Source organism: Drosophila santomea, chromosome 3L (assembly GCF_016746245.2).
Source record: "Drosophila santomea strain STO CAGO 1482 chromosome 3L, Prin_Dsan_1.1, whole genome shotgun sequence".
Classification (NCBI taxonomy): domain Eukaryota; kingdom Metazoa; phylum Arthropoda; class Insecta; order Diptera; family Drosophilidae; genus Drosophila; species Drosophila santomea.
This window is the reverse complement of record NC_053018.2, coordinates 15,562,135-15,583,591: the sequence shown is the minus strand read 5'-3', so window position 1 is coordinate 15,583,591 and position 21,457 is coordinate 15,562,135. Positions and strand designations below refer to the sequence as shown.

At 44.9% G+C, this 21,457-nt stretch overlaps 10 protein-coding genes across 12 annotated transcripts in view; 6 read left to right on the top strand and 4 right to left on the bottom strand.

Moving 5' to 3' along the window:
* Positions 1-3,871, top strand: part of LOC120448188 (protein phosphatase 1 regulatory subunit 16A) — a 41,654-nt gene extending 37,783 nt beyond the window's left edge. For 2 of the 3 annotated variants that reach the window (XM_039630053.2, XM_044005983.1), the window contains 5 exons: positions 124-249; positions 312-387; positions 765-885; positions 950-1,458; positions 2,404-3,871. In XM_039630053.2, the coding sequence (XP_039485987.1) occupies positions 124-249; positions 312-387; positions 765-885; positions 950-1,458; positions 2,404-2,957 (1,386 nt within the window). In that variant the 3' untranslated portion in view covers positions 2,958-3,871. The remainder of the gene's footprint in view (positions 1-123; positions 250-311; positions 388-764; positions 886-949; positions 1,459-2,403) is intronic. The other variant, XM_044005984.1, reaches the window with a different exon arrangement.
* A 221-nt stretch (positions 3,872-4,092) lies between these two features.
* LOC120450565 lies at positions 4,093-4,912 on the top strand. Its single transcript, XM_039633675.2, has 3 exons — positions 4,093-4,287; positions 4,342-4,487; positions 4,541-4,912. The coding sequence occupies exons 1-3, from the start codon at positions 4,143-4,145 to the stop codon at positions 4,676-4,678; spliced, it is 429 nt and encodes a 142-aa protein (XP_039489609.2). The 5' UTR covers positions 4,093-4,142; the 3' UTR covers positions 4,679-4,912.
* Positions 4,853-10,023, bottom strand: LOC120450561 (caprin homolog). The gene is made up of 4 exons (XM_039633670.2): positions 9,491-10,023; positions 8,237-8,419; positions 8,015-8,181; positions 4,853-7,910 (listed from the first exon to the last, which is right to left on the bottom strand). Exons 1-4 carry the CDS (start codon positions 9,863-9,865, stop codon positions 5,744-5,746), a joined length of 2,892 nt encoding a protein of 963 aa, XP_039489604.1. The 5' UTR covers positions 9,866-10,023; the 3' UTR covers positions 4,853-5,743.
* A 309-nt stretch (positions 10,024-10,332) lies between these two features.
* Positions 10,333-12,282, bottom strand: LOC120450563 (gram-negative bacteria-binding protein 2). Its single transcript, XM_039633672.2, has 5 exons — positions 12,083-12,282; positions 11,474-11,906; positions 11,099-11,412; positions 10,981-11,037; positions 10,333-10,910 (listed from the first exon to the last, which is right to left on the bottom strand). Exons 1-5 carry the CDS (start codon positions 12,204-12,206, stop codon positions 10,453-10,455), a joined length of 1,386 nt encoding a protein of 461 aa, XP_039489606.1. The 5' UTR covers positions 12,207-12,282; the 3' UTR covers positions 10,333-10,452.
* A 350-nt stretch (positions 12,283-12,632) lies between these two features.
* Positions 12,633-14,801, top strand: LOC120450562 (gram-negative bacteria-binding protein 1). Its single transcript, XM_039633671.2, has 4 exons — positions 12,633-13,040; positions 13,224-14,008; positions 14,078-14,455; positions 14,513-14,801. Exons 1-4 carry the CDS (start codon positions 12,923-12,925, stop codon positions 14,708-14,710), a joined length of 1,479 nt encoding a protein of 492 aa, XP_039489605.2. The 5' UTR covers positions 12,633-12,922; the 3' UTR covers positions 14,711-14,801.
* LOC120450564 (gram-negative bacteria-binding protein 2-like) lies at positions 14,786-16,504 on the top strand. The gene is made up of 4 exons (XM_039633674.1): positions 14,786-14,965; positions 15,021-15,758; positions 15,830-16,137; positions 16,193-16,504. The coding sequence occupies exons 1-4, from the start codon at positions 14,842-14,844 to the stop codon at positions 16,397-16,399; spliced, it is 1,377 nt and encodes a 458-aa protein (XP_039489608.1). The 5' UTR covers positions 14,786-14,841; the 3' UTR covers positions 16,400-16,504.
* Positions 16,505-16,752: 248 nt separating this feature from the next.
* On the top strand, positions 16,753-18,292 carry LOC120447761 (gram-negative bacteria-binding protein 2-like). The gene is made up of 3 exons (XM_039629306.2): positions 16,753-17,563; positions 17,633-17,967; positions 18,025-18,292. Exons 1-3 carry the CDS (start codon positions 16,753-16,755, stop codon positions 18,220-18,222), a joined length of 1,344 nt encoding a protein of 447 aa, XP_039485240.1. The 3' UTR covers positions 18,223-18,292.
* A 175-nt stretch (positions 18,293-18,467) lies between these two features.
* Positions 18,468-19,327, bottom strand: LOC120449854 (SAGA-associated factor 11 homolog). Its single transcript, XM_039632514.2, has one exon. The coding sequence runs from the start codon at positions 19,115-19,117 to the stop codon at positions 18,527-18,529; it is 591 nt and encodes a 196-aa protein (XP_039488448.1). The 5' UTR covers positions 19,118-19,327; the 3' UTR covers positions 18,468-18,526.
* Positions 19,328-19,492: 165 nt separating this feature from the next.
* Positions 19,493-20,147, top strand: LOC120449551 (TCF3 fusion partner). Its single transcript, XM_039632080.2, has 2 exons — positions 19,493-19,665; positions 19,727-20,147. The coding sequence occupies exons 1-2, from the start codon at positions 19,565-19,567 to the stop codon at positions 20,049-20,051; spliced, it is 426 nt and encodes a 141-aa protein (XP_039488014.1). The 5' UTR covers positions 19,493-19,564; the 3' UTR covers positions 20,052-20,147.
* Positions 20,148-20,267: 120 nt separating this feature from the next.
* On the bottom strand, positions 20,268-21,278 carry LOC120449550 (charged multivesicular body protein 1b). The gene is made up of 2 exons (XM_039632078.2): positions 21,095-21,278; positions 20,268-21,024 (listed from the first exon to the last, which is right to left on the bottom strand). Exons 1-2 carry the CDS (start codon positions 21,114-21,116, stop codon positions 20,435-20,437), a joined length of 612 nt encoding a protein of 203 aa, XP_039488012.1. The 5' UTR covers positions 21,117-21,278; the 3' UTR covers positions 20,268-20,434.
* Between the last annotated feature and the right edge of the window lie 179 nt (positions 21,279-21,457).

Sequence of the window (21,457 nt, the reverse complement as noted above, 5' to 3'; positions counted from 1 at the left end):
TATACAATCAGTTTCCTACAAAAAACTCTATTATTTTCAATGAAAAGTACATATGTATATCCAGCTTCATTAAACCCATACTCACTTCCTGTGTATAACCTTTAATTTATCTCAATTATTCAGCTTCACATAGCTGCGGCCAATGGCTATGTCCGCGTCGTGGAGTTTTTGCTGGAGCAGCATGTCAACGTGGATGCCATGGACAAGGATCTGTGGACTCCGGTTCATGCCGCCGCTTGCTGGGGTCATGTGAGTGAAGCCTCGAAGCCATATAAATGGGAATAATAATTTTAAATGTATCCCTCTTTCAGCTTGAGGTGCTGGAGATGCTGGCACAATGTGGTGCTGATCTGAATGTTCGCAACAAGGACGATGAGACTCCTTCAGGTGAGAATATGCGAAAAGGTAGCGGCTCTGAATCAACGGTGCTCTACTATCCTGCTACAGCAAAATAACCATGAATATGAAATTGAGCTATAAATTGTTGTTAATGCCACACGGAAAATGTGTAAATCTAGACTATTTGTAGTAGGAAGAGCGCTCTCAGGTGTGAAGAACTTTGCTTACACTGCTCGAGCTTGGAAGGAATAACGATTTAAAATGGCTAATTTGAAAAAGTTTTCCCATTTTGCACAAAGTTCTCTCTACTTCATTATTTAATTTAAACACTTACGTTCATTTATATTAAGTTGAATGTTAATTGTCGCAATCGTAGAATTTAATTTAAACTAGATACTTAAAATCCATTACCTTTGTCTCCGTAGACATCTGTGAAGACCCCGAGATCAGGGAGCGCATCGAGCAGCTGAAGACGGAGCAGGAGAGCAAACGACTGGCCGAGGCACAGCGACGACGCGTTCGACGCTCGCAGAGCAACAACACAAGGCATTTATACAGCACTTGGAGCCCATTAAACAATACCCTTAAAACTAACTATCGCACTCCACAGAGCCCAATCAGTGCGACGCACCAGTTTGCGAGACAAAACGCTGACAACCAAAAAGGATGCCGTCGAGGAGACGCGTCTGCGTCTGCAGGCGCAGGAGGCGACGGACTCGGAGGCTCCCTCCTCGGGAGGGGATCCGCTGACCAATGGCTATGGTTACGGAAACAACAACGGAGAGAAGCGACCCTCGACGGCCAGTTCGAATGGCCAACCACTGCCGCACTCCAAGTCCGCCGATGCGCTGGACAATGCCATGATGGCATCCTCCGCCGCATTGTCGGCCACCGCCACACATTCCTATCCGTCGCGCCGTCCACCGGATGGCCGGGAAAACGATGAGCTGCTCCGCCTGAAAGCCGCCGGTGGCGCGGCAGAGATGCAGCGAGCCACCTCCGCGGCGGCCGTCATCCTCACCGAAAAGGGAACGGCGGCCAGTGCCGAGGCCGTTCAGATCCAGTCGTCGAAGGAGGCTGCCAACGGCAAAATCAATGTCCAGGTCACCGTCCTCGTGGGTGAGTCAAAACGCCTTTGGCCACGTGTCAGGCTTGCTTCCGCTTTCGCTTCCTCCCTTCAACCAAAGCCAGCCATTTACTCAAGCACCCATCCAAACACCTCCAGCCACCTCCAACCACCTCCAACCCCCCTGTTTGGCTCCCAAGGAGCGTCAACGTATCACGAAGAGTTCTGCTTAAGCGCCATTCTGTCCCCGTGTCAATGTCAATGTTTAATGTTTATTTAACGACTCTACTAAAATGGAAATGAAAATACTTCCAACAAGCAAACACAGCTAACAGCATGAGTGGCGTATCGAGTGGCGTATGCCCTGTAGGGAGCGCTATTTGATACCTTAGTTCGAGTATTGATAGGAAACCTCTTTGAAACTCTTTTGTTGTAAATTTGTTTATATATCGTATGAAAATGACAGCTATTGTTGTAGTAAAATACTGTTCATATGAATAGGCATCCTGTTATTTCATTAGTTTTCGTTAGTTACAACCTAATTAAAAGCATTATGAAAGATTTCTTAATCTAACAGTCTAAAATAGCATTAATTAAGCATATTTTGTGTTTTTTGTAAATGATTTGATTACTTTCTTAATAGCTTACTACCCAAACGTTTTTTTTTATATTAACCACCGTACTGAGAAGACAGAGGAGCATGGCTGCAATTAGCAAATTTGACTCGCATGTAACATCAATCCCACATATTCTATCACTCCCAACTGGTCAAAGGGTATCTGCTAACTTAACTCTCAGGAAAAGAAAAGAAAAGTAAAATAACATTTGCTTGTTTCGTTTTCATTCTTTTTTGTTGTCGTTGTTGTGCCTCGTTTCGCCCGTTCTGTGTCGTCTGCCTGCCCGCATCATCATCAACTGTAAAAACAACAACCACACCACCAACGCACTACTAAACACCAAACACACCCAACGCCTTGCCAAAAACCTCCAACATCCAGACACCAATAGCACGCACCACCATCAGCAACATCAACAGCAGCAGCAGCAGCATCAGCAACACCACCAGCAGCAACACGTACTGCTGTTGCAGCAACACCAACAGCTTCAGCAGCATCAGCAGCAGCCGCAGCAGCAGCATGTTGCCTTGGATGGCTACGGTGCCACATTGGCCAACTTGAAGAAGCAACGCTCGCTTTCACGCACCGCCAATGTCCTCAATACTTTCGAATTGTCATCCCAAGCAACTAGCAATGCCCATCCAATTGCAGCAGCAGCTAGTGCCACACCAACTAATGGTTCTGTTTTAGGAGCCGGCGGCAGCAGCAACAACAATAATAACCTAAGCACCAGCAACAACAACAACAACGGATCAGCACCGATCTCGACGCAACCAACACTGGGTCACATGGGACACATGGGTCCGGGCAGCGTACTATCCGACTTCGAGGGCTCCTCACCGGCGGGCAGTTCGCTGAACAAGTTCAGCGGCATCACTGGCGATGTGGTCACCGATAGCACCAGTTCCAGTCGCAGGTGCTGCCTTCTGATGTAGAAGGCCATTGTATTAGAGCAGCCAGAATTGCTAGAGGGATAGACCATTTGTTAAATGGCAAGAAAAAAGTGTCTTTTTATTAGATTAGCCGAATTCAGTGAGTGAATTGTTGAATGTTGATTACACAAATGCATGTTGGTTTTGGGCATGGGGTTCAATTCTGTGAGCTCCTAGAAACGGCTGAAAGTCGTTGCATTTTCCTAGCAGACACAACAACACACTTAAGACACACCAATTATACGAAACAAATTTATACAAATATACAACCATATGTATACATTTTAATGAACATAAAAAGAATTACATATAAAATAATTGTGAGCAGTTTACCTTAGTCGATCGATATACATACATATAAAAACTAAATCAAAACGGAAACGGAAAAACATCAAAAAATATAAAATATAGCAATGCTAAGAACCTAACTTAATAGATTTGCTTGGAGTGCATTAGGAATATCTGTGTTTCCGTGTGTGAGTGTTAGAACCGAAACAGGCAAAGTATTATGCAGCAAGTAAATATTTAACTAAATATATAGTTATAGTACGATAGCGAAATTGTAGTTAAACCGTGACAGCGAAGAAAAGCAAAGCAATGAGACAAAATGCATAGCACTCAAGCAATTTTCCATATAAGTGTCTAAATGTTTGAATTGAAGAATTGCTTATGCCAGACGACAGCATAGAGATTTATTTTGTAATGCAACTACTTTGCTCTGCGTTATGTAAGTTGCGTTTTGTTGAGAGGTACAAGAATATATGTATTATTTATGTAGCAACTGTCTTTGTATATATACCTACGCAATTCCAAAAGATGCAAAACAACGCGCAATTAGCAAATGAGACTTTTTCGATGAATGTCAAGGCATTAGCTGAACGTTTTGTAAAATAAACAAATGAAATACGAAAAAATTACACGTGTTTTTTATTTTATTTGCAGTTTTGTATTTTTTAAAAGGTTGATGTCTTATTTTCCTGTGCTTATATGTTTATAAGGCATGAAGTGAATGAAATATTTTGTTTTTTAAATGGTGCGCCAAGGTGCTCCACCTGTTGGATTTTTGATAAACCACGCCATGCTTTCCCCACAAGTTAGCAGGCCTATTGAGGTAAGTTAGCAGCTCTAAGCATCAGCTGCTGCTTCGCTTGACTTTTGTTTACACTTTTAAGTTTAAGATTTAACTAAATGGAATCCCTCGCAAAATACCGATATAGTTTGGTGGCTGGGTCCTTTGCAGCTGCAGGCAGCTTTTTCGGAAAACTGCCCAGCCACCTCAGCGCCCGGAAATTAATCAATGCTTCAGAAACTACAGCAGACTCTTCTTATTTAGGCAAGATTGTGATTTCTTATAACAATCAATCAAATAAAACCTTTTGTTTTTTAGAAATAGCAATACTTCAGCTGCTGCCATTAGTGTTAATGGTAATATGCAATGTGTGCAACTTGCGCTGCTTTCTGAAGGCCCTGCAAATGACTGAACAAACTTTAACCTGCGTCGTTTTAACTTCCGCTTCAAATTATGTCTTATCGGTGGGTGCTTTCCCGAAATATTTGAATAATTATGACTAACTTTCGCTATATAGTTTGTTTTAGGAGCGCTTGTATATCAGGAACCACTGACAGTATTGTCTGGCATCGGAATAACACTTATTCTGGCTGGTCTTTGGTTTCTCTGCGATGGAGGAACAGTCGAGTCCAAGAAGACGAACAAAATTGAATAGTTAGCTTTTTTTTTAGAATTATTTAATATAAGCTTTTTTGTTTTGCCGGAGTTGGAATTCCTAATCCAAGTAGCCCCATTTAAATAGATAAAAAAAACTCCTATTTCCATTTGATATTTTAAATATTCCAAGGAAATATAAAAATTTTGGGCCCAAGTACTTGAAGAAAACGAATGGCTTATATACTTTTGTTTAATGTATGTACTATTTTGCAAATACATAGTTTTCATTTCATTTATAATGCACTGTTAGTGTGCACGCTTCTCCATTCGCGCAGTATTAATTACAACTATTATTTTTTACGTGGCTTTGTATTTTTGTTTTCATCGTTTGTGTGTAAAAGTTTGGCAGAACAAACAAAAAAAAGGTGTTGAAATTGGATAGAGCAGGACAGTAAGAGCACAAACTATAAATATATTTATCCTTCGTTTATATATATAGGTAATAGTAATTAATTTGTATATTTCAGAATCGTTATTTAATTGCTAAGACGTATAAATACTTTTTATATTCTTTCTCTCGACATCTGTGTTATCATCAGCTTCAACGCAGCCAAACAGACAGTAAAATGTAGTAAAATCAAGCAAGAAATGGCAGATCCAAGTTACATGCACATACAATTTTGTGTTATGCCCATCTTTCGTTTGTTTTCCTTCGACGAAGTCCTGTCCTGTACTGTCTGGGAGTTTTAGAAACCCTTGGAGCGCTTACTTTCCTGTATATAGTTGTAATTCTTTCTTGTTTCTAACCACTATTTTGTTTTATTATTAATACATTATCGAATAAACCAAAATCAAGGGAAGTAATTATAAATCGTATTGAAAAATGCGCACGAATTGATTTGTGTCTGCTTCATTTTCGATTCCCTAGTTGCGTTATAAAGGATTCTTTTTGATAGATTTCCATTTCTTATGGTTGAGAGTGTTTTGCGTAACAATAATTGTACGTCTACGTGGCCATTACTTGCATGTTGATGATTGGTTTCCTTGTTTTCTGTATGGATTTTGTGTTTATGGTTTGCATGAATTGTATGTGTTTTGTTTGCGGTTAATACGTATTGTTTGCTCAGTTTTTATTCTCCAGTCCAAGAGGCATGCGTTGCGACTGGTTCTGACGGTTTATGTAGCCACCACCACCTCCCTGGTTGCCCGCTCCGCCGCGACCACGATCGCCCATGGGCCTGCCGCCGCCATACGAACCATTCACATTCCTTTGCTGGTTGCCACCGCGCTGGCCCCGGTAGCTTCCTCCGCCGCCGCCGGAAGACTCGTAGCGCGACTCCTTGTTGTAGGTGCCACCGCCACCTCCTCCGTTCTGGTAGTAGCTGTTGCCTCCACCATTGCCCGACTCATTGTTCCGGAAGTACACACTGCTGTTGCCCGAATTGCGTCCGTTCGTGTTGGATGAGTTGCCGTATTGACGCGACCGGTAGTTGCCCCTGTCGCCGCCATTGCGCCGCTCATCGCCTCGCCCACCCTGATCGCGATCACGGTTATCCCTGTCTCCGCCACGACGCTGATAATTGCCAGAGTTGCGACGTCCCTCTCCTTGCGAATTGTTCCAATGGCTGTTACCCTCGTTATCAGCATAAGCGCCATTGCCACCGCCAGCGCTGTGGTCCCTGGGCGTGGCCCACTCCTGCTTGTGGCTGGTGTTGCTGCTGCCATTTGAGGCTGCGCTACTCATCGCATTCATCTCCGAGCTCCACTTGGTGGGCGGTGCCGGTGGCGTGGCCTCGCCTTTGAGCACATTCGTGAGCGCAGCTGTGGCGGCAGCATTCGTATTGTTGTTACGGGCATGCCATTCATTGTTCTCCACATCTCCACCAGCACCGACACTCGAAGAGGTGTTCACAGATGAGGGCTCATCCAGCTGCTGTACATGTTGTTGCTGCTGCTGCTGTTGTTGTTGCTGCTGCTGCTGTTGTTGCTGTTTCAGTTGCTGCTGGATCTGCTGTTCATAGGTAACCACAGCACTTTCGTATGGAAACACTGAGGTCACATCGCCCGGCTGCATGCCAATTCCCTGAGGCGCAGGCTGCTGAGGCTGTTGGGTTGGCAGACGCGGCATAATCAACATTGGTTGCGGCTGCTGCTGTGGCTGCTGTTGACGCTGCTCGTGGATCAGAACCGGGGAGAAAAGCTGCTGCTGCTGCGGTCCCGGCTGCTGGAGCTTGGGCTGCTGCGACGGGAACGACTGGTTGGTGAAGGTCAGCGTTTGTATGGCCTGCGGTGGTTCTTCGACATGGTTGGGCTGCTGCGGTTGCTGCTCAAATACCAATCCCTGATTGGTCGGAGGCGGCGGGGCTAAAGCCTCAGGATTGTCCAGTTCACTGTCCTGCAGAAAATGGAAGCTTCCTGTGCCCAAGACCTCCGCCAAGGGGCGCAACTGCTGCATAAACTGCTGTTGCTGGGGCGTTGGTGGTCCCTGCAGTGCAGGACCTTGAGGGTGTTGCGGTGGCTGCTTGTAGTAGTTTTGCTCCACGGCCCTCACATTGGGAGCAAAGTGGGTTGGATGAGGCTGCTGCTGTTGTGCTGGTGGAGCAGCTGCTCCAGTTTGCAAGGCCTGGAGATTCACGGGGCTGCTCAACAGCTGGTGAGGATGCGGCGGTGGCTGCTGGGGCTGCTGCTGGGCAGGTGGCGCTGGGGCGTACAGAACATGCACTGGCGTGGTGGTTCCTCCGGCCTGAGGAGCTGCTTGGTAGACCTGCGTCGGCTGCTGCTGCTGTTGTTGTTGTTGCACCACCAAGTTCTGCAGATGTTCCAAGGAAGGAGCTCTCTGGTGCTGCTGCTGCTCCAAATGATGACCCGGACGCTCCTGCTGTTGCTGGTGCGGTGGATGCTGCTCCAATTCTGTCTGCACGCCCAAATGCAACTTGTCCAGTCCCTCCTCCAACGAGTTTCGAGCCGATGGCTCCGATGGCAGTTCCGTGTCCAGTTCGCCAGAGCCATCGTTCAACAAGTCGCCGCTTTCTCCATCGCCGCTTCCAGTACCACTATCCGTGCTGTTGGCTACCGCGTTTTCGGCCAGTGGAACAAGGTAGTACTTGTCCAGGTACCCACTATCCTGGATCTGCTGGAAGAGAGATCGCAACTTCTCGAAGGTCATTTCGCCGAAAGACTTTGGACGCGCACTTATGGTCGAGTAAAACAGTTCGGCAGACTTCTGGGCAGTGGCAATAAAGCTTACATCTTCAGAAGTTTCCGGGCGGCGAGTTTGCGTCTCAATAAAACTAGAAAAAGAAAGAATTTGTGAATTAATATTTACCAAAGGGAAGCTTTACTAGAAAGCATTTAATAATACAAAATCGTGTAAAATATGTGTGGTATTGCTTACAACTTCTCCAGCACTTCCAGTTCGGTGTTTTCCAACTTTTTCGCTCCATTTTCGCCAACCAGAAAATCATTGCGCACTTGTTCGTCGTTGAAGCAGTTGAGCACGTTCTGAATGATCAGAACCTCCCGAATCTTGGCCGTCTCAGCAATTGTCTTCGCCAGGTTGTCCTTTGGTAGAATATGAAATCAACATCAGCGGGAAATAGCGATTTAACGAGCTTACCTTCCGCGCCTGCTTCTTCTGCTCCTTTTCGGCCTCCTTGGACTGCTGCTGAATATGCTTGGCCAGCTCGCGTGCAAACTCCAGATTGGCCAGGACCGCATCGTATTTGGCCACTGCCGAAGCCTGGTCGCCGCTCAGTTCCTTCCCGCCGCTCTGTATAGCGCGATAGGACTCCAGTTTGGTCTAGATAAGAGATGATGAGTCAGTGTTAGTCACATTTGCTTAAGAACAGCGTTAATAATTTGACCTATATAAACAGAAATTCCATATAAAACTATACAACAGCAAAATAGTAGGAAGTGCCAGCAGCTATACTCTTTTTTTTTAAGTAGAAGGCAATTAACTTTTCAAACTAATCAAATTGATAATTAGAAAAACACCCATTATCGATTTTCAAAGATAAGATTTAAGTGGCTTTCGTTGAAAATTCAATTTGGTGGAGCCCCGATAGTTTCTTGTAACTACAATGTCCTCTTCTTACGATTTTTGGATTCAACCACTGCTTTTTTTATATTTTTAAAGTAAATTTACTAATTAACTTGGTCAATATTAAACTGCAACATCAATTTTGCGGAAAATTTCAGAGAAATTTATAAACTAAACAGTCTTAATGTCCGTGACCAGAATACATTTAACATACCAAAAAGATAAATTTAAGTAATTAAAATAATGAGTATTTGCAATTAGGAAACAAAGTATAAATATAAAGCAAGAATAAAAATATTAACTGAATTATGTAATTATATCAAATGAATAAGCGGATTTTTCCTATTTGTTGTATCAAATGTATTTTTGTTATTTGCCCTATATTAATTCTGCAAATCTATAAACAAAACCAGAAAGAGCCGGCAAATGACGTTGCCAGACCCGCCGGCCACACAGCTGTCAGCAGTGCGTGCTTTTCATTGTAAGAATTTTCTGGAATCGACGTGCTATAAACATTAAATGTAATCACTTTTTGTGCTATGCACAAAAGCAGCTTAAAACGCTCGGCAAATTGAAGCGTGTAATTTTTTGACTGGTTCTAATTGACATGCCGGCCGCTGTGCACGATCCGGCAACGCTGTGCTCTAGAAAACATGGCGTCGCGAAAAATCTGCCAGCCCCGAGAACTTAGGCCGCGCGGAGAGGGAGGGGGCAAGGGGTGCGCGCAAAACGAAACAAAGCAACACGGAGGAATGAAAATAAAAATGGTGGGCCATGCTGCCGAAAAAGGTTTCCTTTGCGGCAATTTGCCGGCCCCTTCACACTGACCTTGCGCTTCTCCAGGTTCCGGATCTTGTGCTCGATGGTCACCAGCAGCTGCTTGAGCGGATTGTACGGCTCTGGAACGGCGGCAGCGGACACAGCATTCGCCTTCGATTTGGCAGCGTTTCCATTGTTGTTGCTGCTTGCCAAATCCGTTTGGCTGCCATCCGCCGTCGCTGCCGCGCTGTTGTTGCTCTGGCCATTGGTGGTCGCGACTCCAGCTCCAGCTCCTGCTCCTGAGACTACCGATCCACCCAGCGAAGTGATGGAGGAGCGCTTCTCCTTGCTGGCGTTGGTGCTGTTGTTGTTGTTGCTGGCAGTGGCGGCGACGGTGGTGGCAGTTGCAGCGGTAACAGTAGCGGTATTTGCAGCCGAAGGCATGGTGCGCCGTTGGATTCTTCCTGCTTGGCTCTCAACGACGTTTTAGCTCGAAATGGGGAATGATATTCAATTCAAACGGCTGCTGCTGCTGCTGCTGTTTCCCAGTCCAGTTCGCTTGTCTGTTCCTTTCGGGGAAAAAAACTAGAGCTGGTCGACAGGCCGATTTGCGGTCGATAGTATCGATGCTGCCAGTTTTAGCAGCTCGATAACGCAGCATCAATGTCAATCTGAGTCCCGGCAACAATCGATAACATTGCCAATTGGGAAAATGTGCGAAAGAATTGCAAATGTTTTTGATGATTCTTTTTTAATTCTTAGTTTAGCGAAGAAAATATGTAAACTTTCAAAAAAGCTCAGTCCTCCTTGAAAATTGCTTGTTAATCATTTTTAGAGCGGGAGCACAATTCCAGTTATCGATAGGCGTCTTCCGATTTCTGGAACATTTTTGAAAATGAAACGATGACTGATTTCGAAATATTTGGACATTCGGAGTAAGTATCAGTTTTTGGTTCTAGTTGTTCGACAATAATGTGTTTATTAAACAACTCGTATATATCTAATTAATATTTTTGGGACTATTGCTACGCCTATTCCGCATAAACCCTAACATAATCTATTCTCATCGCACTCTGCCTGCCCCAAGTGGGCGCCCAAGAATCGCGGTGCTGCCAAAATGAGAGGGCAGCCCGCGGTTCCCTGTTCTTATAGGGCTTCACATCCTTGGCCAATACACCATCGTCGAAGTTGAGGAAGCCTCCCACCGTAACGCCAAAAATAATAAAGCACTTCTCGTTGAAGAATGACAGTCCGTCGTACAGCTCCCCATAAACCTCCTCGTCCACCATCAGGGTTATCTTGTCCCTCTGCCAGATCATGGTGTAGTTGTGAAAATCGTCTCCGTAGTGGTTGTTCCCTATTTTGTCCTTGATGAACTGGACCGCATTGCCGTGGTGCCAAACTACACCACCGCCATATAAATGGTTTCCGGAAATATCATCTCCTTGCTTGGTTCTCAAATTAGCATTACCTCGGGCATATGCGATTCCTGAAAGAAGTTATAAAGTTAGGAAAGAAAAAAGAAAATCCTAAGAGCTTATGATAGTTTTGGAACTTACTTAGTTGCTTGGCATAGTGGGTCTCCGCGTAAGTAGAAACCGGTTGGAGCATCAGATCTGGAATAAATTATATAAATATGAAACAATTTTTCTAACAGGAAAGTTAGGAGTTACTCACAGGGAAAAAGCCAATCCCCCTTAGGCAACTTGGCGCGCACGACGATTTTGCCAAATTTGAAACTGAAGGAGTTCCTGGTGTGAATTTGAGCGGAAAAAACTGGCGGCTTGATGCTATAGAAGATGCCGTGCGCAATTTTGCACTCCTGATCCGGACTTTCGACGGCCGTACAGCGATCTCCCAGGTTGAAGCTGCCATCGCTAACCTCGGTGGAAATGGTGGGCACGATGTGGAGCTCGCCTTCCTTTACAAACGAGTTCCGTGCAGCATCGTCAAAGGCCACCAGCTCCTCCTCCACGTGGTACATGCGCTGTCTAAAAAGTGGTATAACATATCTTAGACATCTTAGCCAATGAGTCCACTGATTTCTCGAACCGGATGTCATGTTTCCAGGTGGTCTTGTTCAGCTGCGCCTCCGAGAAGTTGTCCTCGAAGATGAGTTCACCCTGGCAAGTGTGGCGTCCACTGCTCACTATCGTTTGGGCAGGCTTGCAGCGCTTCACCTGCTGTGCAGGAGCTAGGTATGCCTGGCACTCACCCTCGCCTGAAAGGAAAGTTATGACTCGCGAGCTGGAGTCCTTGGTGGTCAGCAGCCGGGTGTTTAGGATCACCCTGGTTTCACTCTTTTCGAAGATCTCCTCGTTAAACTGCACCAGCATGGATATCTGCAGCTTGTCGTTGTTCTGCAGACTCATCTTTTGCTTGGACACCCAACTTCCGTTCACTGCCTCCGTGATGTAGTCCATTAGAGCTGGACAAGTGTCGTCTATTTGGAACATGTAGAAGACTCGCTGTATGCCAGGTTCGTCTTAAGCGGTATGAAAAAAGCCACATATTACTATTACTAAAAGGAATTATTTAAAGAAGTGCCACCAAAAGTTTAGAATGGATTTATTCATCCGTGTATATGAATAAATTAACGCAGTCATTGTCATTTATGATGTGCTTAACTTGACCATGTAAATGTAAACCATGTAAAGTCACCTGGTATGGACACCTCGAATCCTTCATCTCTCAGCATTTCAAATTCAATACTGGGAATCTTAAAACTAAAGATTTCGTTGCTCGAAATCAGCAATAATAAACAAGGCAGAGTTGCCCACCTCATGACGCAGTTTTAATTGCTCTTAATATCTGTTGTGTACTAACTAGAATCCGATTAACGTATTAATCTGAGAAGCTGTGCGTTGGGACTGCTGCATCAGATTGAAAATTCCGAGCTCAAAAGCTTGGCCCGGTTCAAGCTCCCCTTAAATATAGCTGCACTCGAATCAGAATTTCAAAACACACTTCATTTTGTTGAATTTGTAGATATTATAATAAAGTGGTAGGTAAAGTAAACTTATTAGACAACTAAATAGAGGGGATAAAAGCCAAAAAATATGTTTTTAAAGTACATACTTTAGCTAAATCCTTATTGGCAAATGCCCAATTCTTTAAGAAATAATATTTAAAAATGTCTTAAATTGTCAACATTTATTTTTAGTCGTGTAAAACGAGCTTTTGTTATCTCATCAGCTGTTTAAGCTCTCATTCGAACGTGGATCACTAAGGGGTTACGTTACAACCTATTTTTCGGGGTCTGCGGGATATTTAAAAAATGCCCAAGTCCCAGAGAAGCCAGATCGCAGCCGGAGCTGATATCAATGTGGACTCGCATACGCCGAATCGCGATTGTCCGGACCAACTTAAAGTAAACAAATAGTAATAATCGCTCCTCACCAGCGACAGAAACCGGTCTGCCAGTGAGGTAGACACAGACACACAGATTGAGTCAGAGGCTTCGGGTTCTTGGGGCAAAAGTGCTGAGATCGAGGATTCAAAATGTCAGGACTGTGCATTGGAATACTTCTGTTCATTGGTTTTGGATGCACCACTAGCTACAAGATACCCACACCGACTGTGGAGCTCCTGGAGAATGGATTTCGCGTTTCTATTCCGGGTAAGTCAGGGATGAGCCACATTCTAGTTTCTTAATGCCTTTCTTTACCTTACGATCTCTGGAATGCAATTATAAATCAAACAATAAACATTGTTTATAATCAGAATTCCGAATAAGTGAGAAGGTTATTTATTTACATTGCGAACAGGCTTGCTAATTTCTCCCACCTGATTTTCTTTTTAGATGAAGAAGGCGTGAAAGTGGTGGCTTTTAATGCGAATCGCAATCGGAATTTCACATCCTTCATCAACGAGGGACAGTTCAACGTGCGGTTGACTGAGCCCCAGAATGGCAGGTGGACGAGCGACTTTAGCTCGGTTCCCCTGAGAGCCCAGGATGTTCTATACCTCTGGACAAGTGTGCAGCACCAGAGGGCTGTGTACCAAGATCTGGCGCAGCCGTTGCCAGTGTGCAATCTTGGCGGAGACTATCGACCCAAGGGATGTTCGTCCGGTGAGGATGACTTCACGGATGACAACCAGCTAAGTACTGAAGGCAGTGTCTTGGAACCCACCGCTCCCGCCGTCTGTGAACCTTCTGAAACCCAGGTTTCGCCGCAAATTGGCGTTTCCATATGCAAGGGACAACTTCTGTTTGAGGAGACTTTTGACCAGCTGAATGAATCCCTGTGGATCCATGATGTTCGCGTGCCCCTGGACTCCAAGGATGCAGAGTTCGTCCTGTACGACGGGAAGGCCAAAGTTCACGATGGCAACCTGGTTATTGAGCCGCTTCTTTGGTCCAGCTATCGTCCGGATCTGTCCATAGCCAATTCCAGACTCGATCTCTCGGAGCGTTGTACCGGAACCCACAACCGAATCAAGGAATGCATCCTGCACTCCACCGGCAGTGGACCCAGTGGAATAATGCCCCCGATTGTGACACCTCGAGTCAGCACCAAGGACACCTTTGCCTTTCAATACGGACGCATTGAGATCCGGGCCAAGCTGCCGAAGGGGGATTGGATAGTAAGTGAGATGATACTACAGCTTGTTAGCTATAACCTTCATACTCTTCACTCCTTTACTCTTCATAAGGTACCCCTCCTACTATTGGAACCCCTTACTGAATGGTACGGACAATCGGGTTACGAATCCGGACAGCTGCGAGTGGCCCTGGCCAGAGGTAACTCCATCCTGAGGATGCCGCGCGGAAAGCTCGTAGATGGTAGATCTCTGTACGGAGGACCCGTTCTGTCCACGGATGCCCACCAAAGGGAGGACTTGTGGCTGAGCAAGCGAAAGATATCCCACTTCGGCGATGACTTTCACACCTACAGCTTGGACTGGAGCAGCAATCGACTGCTGTTCTCCGTGGATGGACAGGTCTATGGAGAGATGCTAAATGGCTTCACTGAGCTGGACGAGAATCCCAGGTGGAAGCAGGGTGGTCCCATGGCGCCATTCGATAGAATGGTAAGCAAGTCATAAAAATTCAATAGATCATTAATTCTAATATATTGCCCACAACAGTTTTACATTTCGTTGGGCATCTCTGTGGGCGGATTCGGCGACTTTGTGGACCATCTTCGCACCGCCACTTATGAGAAGCCTTGGGCCAACTACCATCCCCAGGCGAAGCTGCAGTTCCACCAGGCCCAGGATCAGTGGCTACCCACATGGAAGCAGCCCGCCCTGAAGATCGATTACGTTCGAGTCTTCGCCAACTGATAGCTGAAATGCATAATATATGTAGATGTTTATGTAATTACATACGTTCCGGTCAGAATCTTATCGCGAATAAAGCTCCGAGAGAAACTCAGTAAGCTCGAGTGCTTCAGTATGGTTGCTTATCTGAAAGGATGAAGATGAGTCTATGGTTGGCATTAATACTAAGTCAGTTGATCGGCTTGGGTTCCTCTGAGTTTCCTAATCTATTTGTGAATATCTCCCACGACGATCCCTGGATTTCGACATATCTGCCAGGTAAGATGGCCATACATTTTGCAGCCTAACACCTATTAATGTATAAAATACGTAGAGGATGATCGAATTAGGTCGGTGCTCTTTTACACTGAGTACGGAGGGGACAGATGTCCCATCTATGACTATATGTTAGACCCGAGCATCGCACATCCGTGGGCCATTTGGGAATACATAACCAATGATACCCGTATCGTTAAAATCACAGCCGTCATAGAGACAAATCAAAACGAAACTATGATCGAGAGCATCAGGATGAGTTTCTTCGAAGAAAACAGGGCTTTCATAGAGCATCTACCCAATTTCCTCCCTTCATCCGGGGAAAGTTTAGATTGCGAGAATCTGCGTAGCTCCACGAAATACTGCCTGCCCTCGATTTCCCACCACGGAGGACAAGCCATCAACTGCAGTGGTAGGTTATTGTTCTCCGAGTCCTTTGAAGATGGTGAGAATCCTTTGCACAATTGGAAGCACGTGGTGCAATCACAGCTTCTGGAACCCCACTATGAGGGAGTGGCCTTTGTGAATAGAAAAGCCAACTCGTATGTGGAAAACAACATGCTTCACCTAAAGGTAACTAAGTCAAACTACGGGTCCAAAAACCCCTTCTATCTGGAGAACTGCACCTATACGAAAAGCGATTCCAATCAAAGATGTGGCGAAAAGAAGTACAGATTGCCGTTTAGAAAATTTATGCCTCCCTTTGATTCGGCGAAACTGATTTCCAATGAGACATTCAAGTACTGCCGCATAGACATTGAAGCCAAGATGCCCATCGGAGACTTTCTGTTTCCAGGTAATTTGCAACTTTCAGATTGCAATGCATTTAAAAAAAGTTCTTTGATATCAAGAATAATCCTTACCTAGGACTCACGCTGACTTCAGCTCATCACGACGCCATTCGAATCGCCATTGTCCGTGGGAATAAGAAGCTAACCGATTTCGCCAGCAACGAGATCGGTGGCACAACCCTTTATGCCGGGGCAATCCTCAACGATAATGGAGGACGCACCTACGAATTGAAAGACTTCGCCAGCAGGGAGGATCACTTTGGGAATGACTTTCACACTTACACGGCCATTTGGAAGGAGAAGAGCATCACCTTTAAGATAGATGGTCGCACCTTTGCCCAGATATCCAACTCAACTGTCGTCCAAGAACTCAGTCGTACAGAGGTAGGTTTCATCGAAAAACGTACTTAATAATAAACCAATTAATATCCCAACTCAGCGTCATATTGAGTTGTACCTCACCGTCGGCGGAGAGTACAATTTTCCGGATAACCGCGTTCCACCGGAGCAAAAGAGCTATCGCAATTTCGAGACTGGCCTATCATCGAAAATAAAGAATGCCATAAACAATTCTCCCACTTGGGACCAAACTGTGATGGTCATAAAAAAGATAAATGTCTATTCTACCGATGAGTACGAGGAATGAATATAGCTGTGATCTTATTAATCTACTTAATATCTGAAAAACTGTGATCTTTAAAAGTGCTGCACTTGTGATTTCGTTGAATAAAAAAACTATAAATGGGCCATATAACTTTAAGCTCTCAAACCAATGTGACAATGTTAAATCTTATTTATACATGGAACAGCAAAAGATTAAGAGCGTACATATGTATATGCTATACACCAGGGAGTGGAGTAACCCACAGGTTATCATACTGACTGCAGGACTGGAATCTCCAGTAGCTCACAAAAATCTATATAAAACGGCAGTCTCATTTAGCCGCCATGCGTAAAGGCTGTGTTCTTCTAACTTGGCTAAGTAGTCTTGTTTCCTTTATGACTGCGGAGGATGTACCGCATCCAGTGGTAAATGTCAGGGGAAGGGAGGTATCCATAATGCTACCCGGAGAGCTGAAAGAGATCGAGTCATTGTTCTTTCAAGCCGAGTTGGTTGACGGAGAGTGCGATAATAATGCATATTCTTTTGCAAACAAAAGCCCATGGAGTGTGAAGATTGAGATGCGAAATTCCATCGAACCGAATGCCAAACTAAGAATTCAAACTGTGGTGGAGACGAAAAATAAGATTGCAAGTCAGTTTTCGGAGTACAGCATCAACGATAAGGGAATTGGCGAGTTACTTGATGGGCCTAGCTTAACCTCGAGTACCGATCTGAGTGATTTGATCGCAAAGTGCAAGCCTGTTAAGAAGAGTCCTGCAGAAACACTATCAGAGTGTTCCCATAGGAGCGGCTTCTCCGGCGGTGACCTACTCTTCGAAGACAACTTCAACAACGACCAGAAGCTCACGGATAACTGGAAACACGAGGTAAGGTATCGTAATACCGGCGGGAAGAACCAGGAATTCGTTGCCTTCGTCGACGATCCTAACAATTCGAATGTAACAAACAACAAATTGCACATATCAATTACCAAAGATGAGAGAGATAAGATTCTTCTGGGCTGCACCAGCAAAAAGGAGGGTCTAGCTAAGAGAAAGGAGTGTGGACGGAGCTCGGGAAGATCGAAACGGGAGCCTTGGGTCTCCAAGACCTTCAGATCCGCCAATATGCACACGAACTTTACCTTCAAATACGGACGAGTTGAGATCAGAGCTAAAATGCCTACGGGTGATTGGTTATTCCCCAGTAAGTAATTGGGTTCCTAGTTTTGATAGTTAGAAATCCTTACATGATGACTGCTTTTTCATACTTAAGACATTCTTCTGGTGCCTAATATTGAAAAGTCTGATGACGATTTTGTGGATCATATTCGCTTGTACGTCAGGGGCAATTCAGTTCTGCAGGACAAACACCAATCCTCGCTAGCCGGAAATTCTCTGTTTGGAGGGATTGTGGTGTGGAACAAAACAGGATCCGAACCGAATCCAAGTGAGCACTTCGTCATCAGGAACGAAGAGTATTATTATGGAGACGGTTTTCACGACTACACTATTATCTGGCAGGCTGATAAAATTATCTTCAAGTTTAATGGCGAGTTCTTCGGCGCAGTACACAATGCGACACTTCTTGAACCATTTCAAAAACATGAGGTGAGACCGCTCTCTTTAAGTTAAGTTTTTAAGATTTCTATGATCTTTCGTTATTAGTGCCATCTAGTCCTGGGCCTCACCGCCGGCGGAAATGTTAATTTCAATGACGATATTCTGGATATGCAACACAAGCCCTTTTCAAACACCCATCCCAAAGCGGACAAACAATTCGAGGAACTGGCTAGAAACTGGAACTGGACACCACTGGTGGTCGACCATATCCGGGTGTACGCCATTGACAAGGAGGGAAATTAAAAAAAAAAAATTTCTTTTCAAAGGCGTTTGATATTGCATAAAGGAAGTCTCTGTTTAAAAAAATTCAATCTTAAAGTCCTATTTAAATTGTCCTATGAAACTCTTCCTAGTTTTCTTGATATTAATTGATTTGAGATTCCCACTAACTGCTTTTATCTTATACGTAAGGTTACTAGTAATTTTTATCCGGAATAAGACCAGCGGTTAATCACCAAAGTGCCATTAGTTTAGAAAACATTGGTGACTGATTTTAAGAGTGTACTTTTATGGCAGAATAAACTACGAAAATGATTGTTAGCACTGGCTAAAAGGTTTTGCCATTGTTCTTCTTGGAGCCGTTGTTCCTTGAGTTCTGGTTGGATTTCTTTCGCCGCTTATCGGACGACCAGTCCACGTCGTCCTCATCATCAGTGCCTCCGGCATTTCCCGCGGAGTGCAGGTGGGCGGATGAGGCGCCCTCTTTGGTGGCCAGGCGGCGAGAGGCGATTCGCGACGAAATACGGCCCATGCCCATGCACTTTTCCAGGTGCGGGGCGAAGCGGGCGGCGGCCACCAGGCGATCACAGTTGGGGCAGGTGCAGTCCATTGGCTTCTTGGCCGTTGAGATGCCGAAGATGTCCAGGTTGGGCATCTCGCACATCCGATAGGTCGAGTCCTCCGGCACTCCGTCCAGGGCGGCTAGGTTCCCGGACTTTCGCAGGTGATGTGTCTCGTTGAAGATTCCGACTACGGCGTCATCGAGCAGTGTCTGGAACAGATAGTTGGACGCCTCGTCGAGATTCTTCGGGTCCTTGATCAACTCCCGGAAGTGGTTTACAATCGTAGTGCTGGTTGTGGGAACTTGGTTTCCCGATCCCTGAGCTCCTGTCGTCGTCGGCATGTTGGCTGCAGACATACTAGTTGGTGCAAATACTATATCTATTTGCTTCTGGGTGTTTTCCTGTCTGCTCTGGAAGATTTGTTTGGCATGCCGGTTGTTGTTGTGGAACTTAGTTACTAATTGTCGGTTTGTTTAACACGGCTGATTGCAAAATGAGAGGGTTGCCAGGCTGGTGCGGAATAACATATGGGGTATAGTTCTTTGGAAGTGGAGAATATCTATTTAATTGTTTTGCATATGAAAATATGAAGCGTGAATATTAAAGTAGAATAGAATAGATTAAAATATCTATATTTTGTCATTCAGTTTTTAATGAACTGTTGCTAAATATAGTTCAAAAGTGAGCTAGTTCTTCTAAATAAATGTGAAGTGGCAACACCATTTCGCTCATCTGGTCACACTGAGCCATGGCGTAAATAAATGAATTTCTAAATAATTAACTATAACCAATGTCTGTATAAAATGTTGCTAAATAAGAAGGAACTCATGTACAAACAGCTGGTGGAAAAGCTGTATGACAGGTGCCAGAGGATTCAGGCGGAAAATGAGCGATGTGTGATGAGGTAACCGTCACTTTTGTGCTCCACGAAACGTAAACAAACATGTGCAATGCCCATTTTTCAGAGTAAATGGAATCAAAAAGATAGTAAGAAGGCGCAATCATGATGTGGAGCTTCTGAAAAGACGATTAGATAAGCATGGAGACAACTGGCGATCAGTTCCCATGGTGGCTCCACATCCCAAAGGCAAAACCGAGCAGAAGCGCCGAGGACCGAAGCCCAAGAACAAGCAGGCGGCGGATGAAACAGGAGCACCCGGGTCTGAGCCTGGATCCAATACTCCAGCAGCACGGAAGCCCCGAAAGCAAAAGGCCAAGCAGCCACCCAACAACCTCAATCCAGTCATCGCACCTCCGCATCCACATCCACAACCTCAATTGTTAACCTGAACCTAAGAGATTCTATGTATTCTATTTTTAAGATAAAGGGCTTTTATACTTTTCACTCTAATATTAAGACAAATAAAATCCAAATTTACAAATGAATTATGCAGTTATTCCAACAATTGTAATAACAAAGCCTTTAAAACATGATTAGAGTATATTGCATTAGGAAAGCATTAAAATAAAAGTCAGTTTGAAGCCTACATGATCAGCACATTTGCATTTGAAGATTCATGAACATTTTTTTAAATCTTTTGGATTTCTTATCACCTTGTTATGGTAGACATATCAGCATCAATAGACTTTCATTCACTGAATTTATACTTATTTATATTTTGAATGTACTTAATTGCTAGAACAGAAATTCAACGGGCAGGGCTTCGCCATTTTTATTCGGCCTGGCGGAGACGTGCCAGTCGCTGGGTGAGCTCGTCTTGCTCCTGGGACACGGCTGTTGAGGCGCCAACGGATTGGCTCTGGACTCCACTGGGCAGGTCCATGTTAAGTTCGAGGCCAGCCTCGTCGGCCACTTGCTGGAGCAGATTGTCAACATCGCCCTGGGGCACCGAGGTAGTTACCGTGTCGGACATGGTGCCCTCCATCACCGAGCTCTGGACGTCCAGGTCTTCGAACTGGGACTCAAACTTCTCCATCAGGGAGGAAATTTTCTCCAGGTTCATGCCCTTCATCGCTGCATCCATGGCCTTGACTACGCCAGCCATGGAGCCGGTGACCTTGCGGGTGGTGAGGGCGGACTGCACCCGGCTGGCCACTGCATCCACTCGGGCACTCATCCTGAGGTAGTTGACCGCCTGGTTCTTCTGGCGGATCGCATTCTCTGCGTGGATGCGGGCCACATCCATGTTGCCCTTTTGGATCGCCTTCTTGGCCTTGGCCTTCTCGAGCTTCTCCTCTTTTTCACATTTCTTGGAGTTTCGTTCCAGCTCCTTTACGGCAAATTTTAGATTGAAAAGGTGTTCTGGGGGCGAGAAAAAGAGGTGTGGGTCAATTGGAATCTTTGTCTGGCGTCATCGCTGTGCTACACTTACTTTCCATGGAACTCGTAGACATGTCGTTACCCAGCTTGATGAATTTACAATGACGAACGTGGAAAAAAGATTAGGTGTTGGTTTGCAACTTCAACGGACGAATTTGATCAATTTACGTTGTTTTTATTGGAGGAGGATTTGTATGAATCACTTCTGTTTGTCAGGATTGGTGTGACCAGACGTGGGGTATTTCCCAGCAACAGCTGTTGCCCTTATTGCCTGCTGTAGAAATGTTAATGGACTGCTACTTTTAAGTCAACTGCTAACGGAGAATAACATTTTTTACATTACATTTACATCATACATTAACTGAAAGTTCCATTTTTACAATTGCTTTGGGAATCTTTTTTAAAGTATTGCAGA

Excerpts from the sequence above, each read along its gene's own strand:
- LOC120450565 (XM_039633675.2), top strand. The coding sequence starts at position 4,143 with ATGGAATCCCTCGCAAAATACCGATATAGTTTGGTGGCTGGGTCCTTT. Across the intron at positions 4,288-4,341 it reads AGCAGACTCTTCTTATTTAG|AAATAGCAATACTTCAGCTG; the intron begins GCAAGATTGTGA and ends TTTGTTTTTTAG. Across the intron at positions 4,488-4,540 it reads CTTCAAATTATGTCTTATCG|TTTGTTTTAGGAGCGCTTGT; the intron begins GTGGGTGCTTTC and ends TTCGCTATATAG.
- LOC120450561 (XM_039633670.2), bottom strand. The coding sequence starts at position 9,865 with ATGCCTTCGGCTGCAAATACCGCTACTGTTACCGCTGCAACTGCCACC. Across the intron at positions 8,182-8,236 it reads AGAAGAAGCAGGCGCGGAAG|GACAACCTGGCGAAGACAAT; the intron begins GTAAGCTCGTTA and ends ATTCTACCAAAG. Across the intron at positions 7,911-8,014 it reads CTGGAAGTGCTGGAGAAGTT|TTTTATTGAGACGCAAACTC; the intron begins GTAAGCAATACC and ends TTCTTTTTCTAG.
- LOC120450563 (XM_039633672.2), bottom strand. The coding sequence starts at position 12,206 with ATGAGGTGGGCAACTCTGCCTTGTTTATTATTGCTGATTTCGAGCAAC. Across the intron at positions 11,038-11,098 it reads GGGGGATTGGCTTTTTCCCT|ATCTGATGCTCCAACCGGTT; the intron begins GTGAGTAACTCC and ends AATTTATTCCAG. Across the intron at positions 10,911-10,980 it reads CCACTATGCCAAGCAACTAA|GAATCGCATATGCCCGAGGT; the intron begins GTAAGTTCCAAA and ends AACTTCTTTCAG.
- LOC120450562 (XM_039633671.2), top strand. The coding sequence starts at position 12,923 with ATGTCAGGACTGTGCATTGGAATACTTCTGTTCATTGGTTTTGGATGC. Across the intron at positions 13,041-13,223 it reads ATTTCGCGTTTCTATTCCGG|ATGAAGAAGGCGTGAAAGTG; the intron begins GTAAGTCAGGGA and ends TTTTCTTTTTAG. Across the intron at positions 14,009-14,077 it reads TGCCGAAGGGGGATTGGATA|GTACCCCTCCTACTATTGGA; the intron begins GTAAGTGAGATG and ends ACTCTTCATAAG.
- LOC120450564 (XM_039633674.1), top strand. The coding sequence starts at position 14,842 with ATGAAGATGAGTCTATGGTTGGCATTAATACTAAGTCAGTTGATCGGC. Across the intron at positions 14,966-15,020 it reads GATTTCGACATATCTGCCAG|AGGATGATCGAATTAGGTCG; the intron begins GTAAGATGGCCA and ends TAAAATACGTAG. Across the intron at positions 15,759-15,829 it reads CGGAGACTTTCTGTTTCCAG|GACTCACGCTGACTTCAGCT; the intron begins GTAATTTGCAAC and ends ATCCTTACCTAG.
- LOC120447761 (XM_039629306.2), top strand. The coding sequence starts at position 16,753 with ATGACTGCGGAGGATGTACCGCATCCAGTGGTAAATGTCAGGGGAAGG. Across the intron at positions 17,564-17,632 it reads GGGTGATTGGTTATTCCCCA|ACATTCTTCTGGTGCCTAAT; the intron begins GTAAGTAATTGG and ends TTCATACTTAAG. Across the intron at positions 17,968-18,024 it reads AACCATTTCAAAAACATGAG|TGCCATCTAGTCCTGGGCCT; the intron begins GTGAGACCGCTC and ends TTTCGTTATTAG.
- LOC120449854 (XM_039632514.2), bottom strand. The coding sequence starts at position 19,117 with ATGTCTGCAGCCAACATGCCGACGACGACAGGAGCTCAGGGATCGGGA.
- LOC120449551 (XM_039632080.2), top strand. The coding sequence starts at position 19,565 with ATGTTGCTAAATAAGAAGGAACTCATGTACAAACAGCTGGTGGAAAAG. Across the intron at positions 19,666-19,726 it reads AATGAGCGATGTGTGATGAG|AGTAAATGGAATCAAAAAGA; the intron begins GTAACCGTCACT and ends CCCATTTTTCAG.
- LOC120449550 (XM_039632078.2), bottom strand. The coding sequence starts at position 21,116 with ATGTCTACGAGTTCCATGGAAA. Across the intron at positions 21,025-21,094 it reads GTCTACGAGTTCCATGGAAA|AACACCTTTTCAATCTAAAA; the intron begins GTAAGTGTAGCA and ends TCTCGCCCCCAG.